General features: G+C 35.2%; 1 protein-coding gene across 2 annotated transcripts in view; it reads left to right on the forward strand.

Moving 5' to 3' along the window:
• Positions 1–11670, forward strand: part of CTTNBP2 (cortactin binding protein 2) — a 91256-nt gene that overhangs the window by 41576 nt on the left and 38010 nt on the right. For both annotated transcript variants that reach the window (XM_085307085.1, XM_085307086.1), the window contains exons 4-5: positions 1916–3572; positions 10015–10218. In XM_085307085.1, coding sequence (XP_085163211.1) covers positions 1916–3572; positions 10015–10218 — 1861 coding nt within the window. The remainder of the gene's footprint in view (positions 1–1915; positions 3573–10014; positions 10219–11670) is intronic.

The following is an 11670-nucleotide window of genomic DNA, read 5'->3' on the forward strand; positions in this document are numbered from 1 at the left end:
AGTGTTGCTCTCCCATTTATGCTTTTTTTCTGCATTCTCTTTATTAAATTTACAGTATGGTAATGATTAGAAATTTGGGAGGTTGAGACATACATGTAAGCATTCCTGCAAAATTCTGCAATCCTGCAGGACTTTTACTTGTTCACTCCGTGAAGTATCCCTTTTCTTCTCTTCCTTTTTCAGCATTTTCTTGTGTTTGAAGTCTACTTACCTCATGGGAAAAAATTATGTTGGGTGTAATGTACTATAACAGGTGGGATTTGTTTCTCTTCTAACTGCAGATTAGCTCCCTCTTGTACTTGCCTTTTGATGGGATGATTTTCCTTTCTACTGTGTGGTATAATTGGAGAGTAACTAAAGTGTTATTTAAAAATGCCACTTATTTTAGCTTTAGATTACATGCAATTTAGTTTGAAATGAGTTGTAGATTCAATGCAATGACATGGAGAAATATTTCCAGAGCTAGGAAGTTTTTGTCTTTTATTGGAGAGGACAGGGAATAGCGTGTTGTAACAGAAGGCTTTCTAAAAAGCTATTAGATTGTAATGGCTGGTTTTTGTTTCTACAACCAAGACATTTTAAACAGTGGCTTAGATAAGGAATATTCCATATCCTATTACTGGTCCCCTAGGTTGTCTTGTTCCCCACGTTATAGTTTACAGTAAATATATTCACTACACTATATTGTGTTAAACTATGAAATTAGGATCATTTTACTACCTATAATTCTTCCTCCTGCTATAAAATACTGTAAATGCTTCACTGAACTGAAGCATTTATTCCAAGTAAGCTCTTAAGTATATTGCTATTTGCCACAGCTCTTTTCAGATTATTTTTTTCTGTTGTGAAATTTTCTTGCATCATAGAAGCAAGAAAGTTTCCTGTTGCAGTTAAAATTAAACGTTCGTGTTTGTGAGCACTTGACTTTTTATAGGTAACTGAAAGTATTTTTCCAGAATAGTAAAAATACCAATTTAGGAAATGTACTGTAGAAAGTACAGTTCTGAACTGCTCTTCCTTTATCTAGCTGCACATAAATATTAAGTTGAACTGATAAAGCCAAACAGATAAAAACTGCACAGGAACAGGAATACTCAGCATCATTTTTGATAGTGATTGTGGCAAARTGGCATGAGTAGATTTTCAAGTATCACAACAGGAACATCAAATTAAGTTGTGAAATCATAAAGATATTGAATAAATAATGTAAATGAATAATTATGCAATAAATCTGCAATGCAGAACTTTAAAAATCCATCATTCAGATGAGTTATACAGGAAGCTACAGCATCAGCATAGGAAGGGAGGAGTAGGAAGAAAGATGCTAATTTTTTCCTTTGTTGATGTTTGACTAGTGTAAGAGTTTGGGAAAAAAGTTTTGTGCTAACATTAGCACAATACATAAGACACCAAATAGGGGCATGATGGATGGTGTATTTCTACCTTTGTCTCCTTCAGCCTGAGGAATGCCTAGAACTTTCAAGGTAGTTTCTTGCTCAGGGTAATTTCTTGCGTGTGTTAGATTCCTTTGCTGAGAAGAGGACTGTCCATGATATGTTGTGTAGGCTGAATGAGGTGCATATTCAGTCATGCAGTATTTGCCTAATTTCTGGGTAATAGGCAGCTCTTCCCTCAGAAATCAAGGCCATTTGATCATTTTGGGGAGTCTCTGTGTTAGTGGAGAAAAGCGTATGTTCTGCTTAAAGTCTCTGAATTGCTCTTCAGAGTTGACGGTCTTTCTCTTGCTTTTATAGATTTGCAGACACTTACATTAGATACCATGAATCACTTTTCTAGGTCAGAAAGGTTCATTTTAGGCATGCTCTCAAAGGTTAAAATAGCAATGTCATTAATTCTATGATAATTTGAAAATTTCTATTCTATTTATGAGAATTATATATACGCTTTCTTACAGTTGGAGGTGGAAAAATTGCAGTTACAGAATCTTGAGCTTGAACACAAAAAGCTGTCTGCTCGTCTTGAAGAAGAACGTGGCAAGAATAAGCATGTAGTATTGATGCTAGTGAAAGAATGTAAGCAGTTGTCTGGCCGAATTGTAGAGGAAGCCCAGAAACTGGAAGAAGTAATGTCAAAATTTGAAGAGGAAAAGAAAAAGGCCAAAGATTTGGAGGAGTCTCTTGCAGCTGAGAAACAAAGGAGTACACAGATGGAAGCTCAAATGGAAAAACAGCTGTCCGAGTTTGACACAGAGAGAGAGCAGTTGCGTGCCAAACTTAATAAAGAGGAAGCACACACCAGTGACCTCAGGGAAGAGAGAGATAAAATGATAAAAATGATTGAGCAGTTAAAAAAGGAAAATGAGAATAAAGCTAATCTTTCTCTTACTCGTAAAAATAAAGATTGGAGTTCTGTGTCTGTTGCTGTTGAAACAGAAGAACCAAGTTCAAGAACCATTGCCTGCCAAACAGATACTCTATTGATGGACAGTAGCACTGAAAATGTTAAGAAATTACCTTTGACTGTATCTGTTAAGCCTTCTACGGTGAACCCGCTATTGTCTGGCAATACAAAAGTGAATGTGTGCGCTAATGCAGCATTTGTGAAACCTGTCATTGATAGGCAGTCTTCGTACAGTGAACTTGTCCCTCCCACAACTCCCGTTCAAAGTCAGAGTCAAAACAGAATTGAGGAAAATGGACCAAGTACAGGCTTATCACCTGATTTACCAAGTAGCACTACCCCTTTGCTGAATAATGCTCCCCTTTGCACCCCTTCAACGCCAACTGTCACAACTCAGAATTATCCATTAACTTCATCTCTGCACAGCTTGCATTCACCATCTGCCAACACTACTGTGCATCCAGGCCTAAATCCACGAATCCAAGCAGCTAGATTTAGATTTCAAATGAATGCTAATGATCAAGACCAAAATGGAAACACAACCCAAAGCCCTCCCTCAAGGGATGTATCCCCTTCTAGTCGTGACAACCTAGTTGCTAAGCAAGTAGCTCGAAATACGGTTACACAAGTCCTTTCCAGATTTACAAGTCCTCAGAGCAGCACTCCTTTGCGACCTGGGATGTCACATTCAATGGAAGCTGGTGTGTATCCTCCCGTTGGTAGAACAGGTTTAAAGACTCCCAGTGTATCAAGAATTGATAGAGGCAATCCTCCACCTATTCCTCCTAAAAAACCAGGGCTTTCGCAAACTCCTTCACCACCACACCCGCAGCTTAAAGTGTTAATGGATAGTAGCCGATCCCCAAATACAAGTGCGAAAACTGACAACAAAACCGCGACCTCGCCTCTTTCAAGTTCACCACAAGGAATCAGGGTAATAAATGAGGAAATTATTTCTAAGTCCTCACCTCAGCTGCCACCAAAACCTGCTATAGATATATCTGTGGCACCTGCAGGCTGTGCCATACCAGCCGTAGCCACATCTCAGGTGGGTGCCTGGCCTTCCCACTTCCCTGGACTGAACCAACCTGCATGTTCAGAAAATTCCTTTGTCATTCCCACCACCATTGCCTGTAGCTCCTCCATAAACCCTGTTAGTGCTTCATCCTGTAGACCATGTGATTCAGACAGCCTCCTGGTAACAGCATCAGGTAAAGGGATTGATATGCTACAAACTGTCTCCCTCTAAAAATGTTTTGTTTTTCATATGAATCTCTGAGTTGCTTTTTTTATTTATTTATCTTTTTATTGCTTTGCCTTAAACTAGTTTACTTTCCTGAAAGCTGAAATTTTCCTTTATGTTTTTTCCACATTTCAGGGGTATGTGAATTCTATTGCATAGTTTGGTAATGTCATAAATTATTTTTCTTCCTGAAAGAGGTCTCCAAATTGAAGTGTTGGATCTTTTTGGTTTTTTGTTCATTTTTTTCTTTTAAGGTCTAGAGAACCAATGTTTAGAGCAAATTGTCTGCAGTTTACACTGTATGAAAGAAACTCCTTTTTTGGAATGTTATTATTTTGGACTTCAAAATGCTTCATCAGCCTGAAACTTTTTATTGCAAATTACTTCTGCTTTTTTTCTTCCATGGAATACAGTATTTTAATGCCTTTTGGTGCTTTGACGATCTTTTAGAAAATGATGCGTGGCTGGGGCTGCTGTATTCTGCTCTTGTGGCACTAAATGACTGAAGGTGAAGGTACATAATTCCCTGGATAACAGTGCAGTTTCAAATGTATCGCTTCATACCTAGAGAAATATATTCATTTTTCAGTAGCTTAATGCTGATAGTTTGTAGTCTTTATTAATACTTTTCCATGGCATCTCACAGATTGGTTTACTTCAACTAATGTCAGCAAACTTTTGATGCTGGAGAGAGTTGAACTCTAAGAGAGTTGAACTCTAAATACTGTGTTGGCATTCCAATTAGTGTGGAGTCAGTGCATGTATCTGCTGTTCATTTTGTGTTGCAGAGACTTATTTTTATCAGTTGTGCTTATCTGTAACATTTATATCATGCATCTTCTTTATGACAGCTAAATGAACAAAGGCCCGATCTCTCTTTTTATTAGTTGCAGATCACCTCTAATTTGTTTTAACGTATACCCCTGCTGGAAAACAATAGCACTGAAGTACCTGGTAGTAGCCCTGCTTTAACCTGACATGCATTGCAGTGAGGAAGAAAGAGATTGACAGTTCTGGAATGCTTTGGGCACAAAAATCGTCGTCAACATTGAAGAGTGTTCAAATGGTCTCAAATTTTACACCGTTATTCTCAGTTTAGTATGATCTTCAGTCCTTCATAATTTTAGACCCTTTATCATCATCTTTAGGGTATAAAACTCCAGGACAGCTTCCACCGCACGACCGACCGCTTTCCCTTGGTAGTCACACTGCTGTCTGGTAAGGCAGTTGAACAAAATCTCAAGTCTTGAGGTCCAGGGAACCTTGGAATATTATTTAGGAATTTTTATTCCACTTCAGTGAAGGCTTTTAGCGTGTTTTGGAGTAACATCTAGTTGTGCTTTTAACATTTTGCTATGATACCTTACTCTCAAAAGGTTCTGTCCTTTCTGAAGGATGTTGTAAAACTGARCTCCGAAATCCAATCTGCCATTTTTCCACTTCATTTCTGACTAAATAGTCTTGGGATTTGATGGCTGCCTCTTTGTTTGCTGTTTTTCATATAAATTTCCTGAAATTTCATTCCTAATTTTTATACATAGTGGAGTTCAATTGCCATGTCAGAATTAGCTTCCTAGTCAGTATTTTGCAAACTTCATTTGCCTTCTGATACTATTAGACTCCATAATGAAATTATAATTTCCTAAAGGATTTAAGATTTTACTAACCTACAATGAATTAATAGGAAAATCAGCTTCGAAGTGAATAGTTTTTATAGTCAATACAGACAAGAGGTTGGCTTGTGCAGACACTATCAGCTTGAATTAGGCTGTATATGTCAGTTGGTCTTATGTTAACAGTTTTTCCATTACTCTTAAAAAATGAAAATCTTAAATCTTAAAAATTTAGACCCCACCAGTTGACCTTCATAACTGCATGTACTGTTACTGTTTTAGTTTATGCTTCTAAGTATAACTTGTCTTTAGGAGCACAGTTAGCCTTTTAAATAGGACTCTTCCACCAAACAGTAAATTTTGGTGCTTGTGAAATTCATTACAGTTTTCAGAGGTAATCTGCACCAATAGGATTTTTATCAAAAGCTATTGTTTTTTTTTTCCCCTTAAGTAGTGCTGTTTTACATGTTCAAATTGCTGTTCTTAATTCAGACTTTGCTCTTCATTCACTTGATATTGAGAGGGATAGGAGCAGTTTGGATTATCTGAAATCCTTGTAATCCTTGCTCTGAACATTTGGCACTGTTAGTATTTTGTAAGTAGCACAGCTTTTTGTGAAGTTTTGCAAATGGAGAAATACCCCATAATTTGAAGCATGCGAAGAAAGAGAGATTAGTGGATGGTTTGTTGTTTTATTTGGTTAATACAGAGGTGTTATTTTAATATCTTTCCTTTACTGTCCTACAAACTTGGGCAGAAAGAATGAGCTTTAATAAATTTACTTGCAAAATTCAGGTAATAGATAGGAGTTTCTTTTGTCTTTAACTCAAACTTTCATTTRTATTTAATTGCATTTATTCTCCAGTTCTTTTTGTATTTAATTTTTATGGGAACTTCATTTTAGTCAAGTGTTCTTATGAACTACACTAGAAAATAAATGAAGTTTGAGCAGCAGATGCTGTGTGAGCGTGGAAAGGCATTTCTATATACATTTTATGCTTAGAAAATAAAAAAATATAGATTTTATAAATATATGTGGGAATAGATTTTTGTCTTAGAAAAGAAAAGCTAAACCAAATTTAATAACAGTTTTCAGTAACATAGTGTGGCCAGTAATGCCTGAATTCATGTGACTTATTAACYGTTTTGCCTTTTCACTTTCTTTTTGAATGTGATCTTTCTTGAGATGAAAGCTAACATACGGCAAATACTTAAATAGCCTTTCCCTAGCTACAGTTTCATGCCCTGTAGCTACAGATTCAGTTAGTCTTATTAATGTTCTGATTGACTTTCATCTGATTTATTTACTTTTTTCATAAAATATTTGGTATTTCAGTGGCACTTTTCATTAAGATTTCAGCGTTCTTTGATTTGTTTGTATTTAATTGTATGGTAAGTAGTGAGCTTCAATCAGAATTTATTAATACTTTTCAAAAACAGTACATAGCAAATTAACACGTTAAAAAAACATTGGCGAGTCCTGAATTTTTATCATTTTTGGATTGTCAATAAATTCATGCATCGCTTCTCTGACTGTGGAATCAGAAGAGTTGATAGTAGCCTAATCACTAAAGTATTTCTTTTATTAATTTCAAATAAGTTCCTTAGTTAGGTCAGATTGCTTTAACAACGTGTCAATAGCATGATTTTCTGTAGGGAGTATTTTGGCTCTAGCTAGAGCAAATATTGTAAGAAAACGTAAAATCAGAATACAGCTTGTTCCAGCTATGCATTCTGTTAAATTAACAAGCCAATACATTCTTCTAGATAGGAGGCATTGCACTGTGTATTGCTCTTTTCATTCCTGGTAAGAAAAGGCACCAGCTTTTGTCATTAATGTTGAACAGACTGCATGTAAAGAAACTACAGTGGACATTTATGGTCCGATTCAAAATCTGTAATAGTGTTTTCGTTAACTTCAGCAGCCTTTGAGCTGGTGCCAAAGTGCTTCTGCTCTGTTTGGATTCCTACATTTCAATGCCTGTAAGAGTTGGAAATGGAAATGATTCTAGGCAGTTGGATTTTCATACCCCCGGGACTTCTGCTTTCACTTTCTTCTTGGTTTTGCGCTTTTTGTGTCACTCTCAAATGAAGCTTTTCAAAAATTTTGTTCATTTCTATCATGATTGATTTATCCTTTCTATACAATTGGCTTAGAAKAGAAAAGTAGGGGAGTGAGGGGCTGATTCGGGCTCTCGAATTAACCATCTCACATTCTGAAGCTGATGCCAGAAGCTGTTTTTGTCTGTCCCTCTGTCCTTTATCACTGCATGTCCTACTAAGCTTTGACAAATGCTTCACATTTCCTAACTTTTTGCATCTGAAATGATGTACTTTTTATTTATTGGTATTTCCTAATGTTGACTACGTATTCTTCTGGATGAATGCAGCTTTATTATGTTGCTTTATGTTGATAACTGTAGCTAAGTGTACATTTATGGTATTATCTGGTTTCCATTTCTTATTCCACAGAAGGTTTTCATCCACTCATAAGCTAGTATAATGAATTTCATCAGTGGATTGTGATGATATATTTTCCTCTCTAGGAGCTGGAATGAGAATTAAGATACCATGTACCATAGTAAATTCCCTCCTCCCTTTTTTTTGATGTCTTTGTTAATGGTGTTTTAAAAAGAACCTGCATTATTTTCAACAAGGAAGGGAACCCATAAATATTATTTACCTTACAAAACAGTGATGTTCATGTTTTTAGCTAAGCCCTGAAATAATTCAAATATAAATTAGATGAATTCCTAAAATGGAGATGTGAACTTGAACAAAGAATATTAGCTTAACTGCTACAGTCACTGTCACTTAACCATAATGGCAAGACAGTAAAAAAATTACACATCAAGTACCATTTTAAAAAATCGAGGTATATAGTAACAGCTGCAACACAGTTTGTTCAAAGAATAATAAAGTGTTTGAAAAATAAATGCACTTTTATAATGGAAAGGAAAAACACTTATTGTTCAGTCAGTCCCTTTGGGATTTTGTAAGAGTTAACTGTTCTCAAATACATGAAATGTATACAGAAAATTTTTCACCATTCAAAGGATGCAGTTTAATTTGTGTATTGCTTAGTTTCTTACAAACTTCTGAGGCAGAAAATCTTCAAAATGCTCTGATAAAAGTATTGAAAAACAAGTATTAGTAAAAGTATTATTTTATAAAAGAATGAAATATGAAAAATATTCAGAAGATAACTTCAGAATTGAAGTTATATAGAGGTAGGTGGAGTGAGCTTTAGAGTTTATATCCAGTTTAAAATTAGAAGCTGGTTTTGTAGCTGTAGTTATGACTATCRCATAAGTATCTATCTACATAAGTATCTATCTTAATCTAAATAGACAATAAAGTAAGTTGAGTAATAAATAACATCCTGAAAATACTGCAAGTATCATGTTTCCTTTATGTTGTAAGTTAGTAAGATTTATTTGAAGTTATGAATTTGAAGTAGCTTCCTTGAAATACAAAAATACTCCAAGCATTTATTTTGATATATTAAACTAGGATCTAACTATATACTATATGTTCTTGTATAAATCTTCACCTCAATTAAAATTTGCCCAGATCTTGTGTGGCTCACAAACGCATTATTTCTGTAGAATTCTACAGGGAGCTCCCATGTTTAATTCTRTGTTTCATCCCAGCATGGTAGAGCCACTGCCATGTGCTTTTCTAATTCTAAGTGTTAACGTTTGGATAGCATTTGACCAGCTTGATGGAACTGGAAGTAATTGCTCTGCAGCTCCTCTTCAGCATTGGCTTTCAGGGAACCACAGTAAAAGCTGGTTAAACTTGCTTTTACTGTCAGATTTCAGCCTCATATAAGGATTTGTGTGTGCCCACAGAATACAAATAGTTACTTACTCAAAAGAGAAGAATAAAGTGGATTTTCCAAAGGTAATAGTGAAAATAAGATCTTTCTCCTATTTTCTCTTGCAGTCCTTGATCAAAGAAGAATGCACAAAATCTTCTATGTCATATGTAGCAAGCTTCATATTCTTAACAAACTCCCTACTAAAGCTGATAAATAATGATATAATGGAACATTTAACCAATATATTTCCTAAGCTTTCAAAGCTTTGAATTGAACATTGCATTTTAACTGGGTGACTTGAAAGCTTTCACTAGTAATTTTTATATAACCAGCTCTTCATTCACACTGGACCATTTTATAAAACATAATTTGTTGCTGAGTAAAATGAACATTGCTTTAAGGCATAGTTCAACAATAAATACATTTATTTCTGCAAATTACTTATAGATTTTTCTGCAAATTGTTATTGAATGACACTTAAAAAGTTACTGAGGGCTCTCTGACCTCTTTGTATATAAACTGTGAGTGAGATATAAATATTGAAGTTTTGGTTAAAGCTAWGAAGAAGGATAAAATTTCATATGAAAATAAATATACTCTTGGTAACTTTTCTTTAGATACTTTTAAAAACTTTACCGGTGTATCAATAATTAAATTAAAACTTGCAATTGTATAAAATTTTGAGTAGAGTTTTTGGTAGTGTAAATTTTCTGAGACATCCAGCTGCTGCTACAGGTCATAAATGGTTATAATGAAATTCCATTCATTTGCATTAACCATTTGTCACCCCATATGCAGTTTTTATTCTTCAAATTGCTTTCTGATGTATAGACAAAGCAGCATCACAAAACCTGTGCTAAACTAACCAATCCTGTCATTTTGAAGATCCTGTTTAATTTTCAAAAGACCACAGAAAATGCAGAGCTTTGTTTATTATGTGTCTTCCTTCTAACTTCTGTTGCTTTAACTCGCAGGCTGGTCTTCCTCCCTAACCCCTTTGTTAACAAGTGGTGGTCCTGTCCCCCTGGGTGGCAGGCCCACCCTTCTTCACCAAGCTGCTGCCCAGGGAAATGTCACTTTATTATCAATGCTGCTTAATGAAGAAGGACTGGACATTAATTACTGTTGTGAAGATGGCTATTCTGCCTTGTATTCTGCTGCTATGAATGGACATACAGGTAAGTGATTCTCAGTTTTGCTGTTACAGTAGTCATGTGAAGTCATGAACACTTGTTTCATGTTTTAAATAATATTAAATTAGATCTAATGCATTTGCTTTTGAAATGATTAATTTGAAATGGAGATATATAATTTTTACAACATGAGCATATAAGCATTTTGAAGACATAATTTTGGAACACGAAGGCATTCTCTCCTGTAGTAAAATCCTACAGGAACTACTGTCCCAATTCTCCACTGCCTTCCTATACAAAGCCACCAAATATCATCATCCTATTTTCTATGACAAAGTTAGGATCTTTTCTAGCAAAGGCAAAAGCTTGACGGAGAGAACTTCCATGGTGCTCTATAGGGGTAAGTGGGAAAGAGCAGGTCAGTAGCAGTGTCTTGAGCTTTTGCAGCARCAATGGAAATGATGAAAATGATTCCAGAGTAGTGTGTTACTTGGGAAGTGAAATAAGCTGTCTTCATTTATGAACCACATGACAAAGCCTTAGTTTGTTCTCCAAGCTCCTCTGTGGTAAGTAACCTTTTTCTTTCTCCTTCCACACTGTTTCAATCCTCAGACTTGACGTGGTAGCATCTCTGAAGGTTTCAACAGTCAGACTTCATATTTTATGGATACATTTAGAAAATGAGGCAAATATATTAGTAAAATATCAATTTCATTCATACCAACTTAGAGCAGTGATTTTCAGACTGCTAACACAAGGCTCTTGAAGAGCAGCATTCTTTAAAATTAGAAAACATTTAACTGTAGTTTTTTTTATGACCATTGATGTAGAAACCTGCCAGAGACGTTTATCTGAAACAATACCATTGTGCTGGTTTGGATGTTGAAGTCTGCCCCAGATGTCTGCCATCAATACCAATGGCAATAATTCCATTAATTTTAGTAAACTTAAATTTTTATTTCACAAGAAAAAATGGAACATAGCATCTTGAAAGTCACTGCTTTTAAGGGTACTTCTTGGTTTTGTTTAGCAATATGACATGACATTATGTCTTAATGACATAATTAGAAATCCATGGTATAAAAAAGTATACAGAGACTGTTCCAGTTTTTTTTTCCTCAAAAAATTTTAAAACAAAAGTATAAAGTTAGATTCCTAAATCTATAACGAGGCAGATCATATATTTCTTTCTGAGATATACAGAGTTAATCTTGCTATTAAAAAAAGAGAGGACTCTCCCCTGTATTCAGAATGGTGTATTTTGTCTCTGTCTACTATATGCCATGCTTTAGTTCCTAGTAACATCTCAGCCTTTTCATCTGACAGATTCTGTGCTGCCGCCCAGATCTTTAAAATATTGGAGAAGTCCTTTATCTATGTTATTGTCTTCTTCTGACACTTAGCAGTTTTTGCAACTTTTTGTCTCAAGCATTTTGAGCCCAAGTTTGTTTTACTATCTGAAAGGGTTTTTTTTTTTTTTTTTTTTTTTTTTTAAAG

This window comes from Rhea americana, unplaced genomic scaffold, assembly GCF_003343005.1.
Source record: "Rhea americana isolate MKP2758 unplaced genomic scaffold, rheAme1 scaffold_252, whole genome shotgun sequence".
NCBI lineage: Eukaryota > Metazoa > Chordata > Aves > Rheiformes > Rheidae > Rhea > Rhea americana.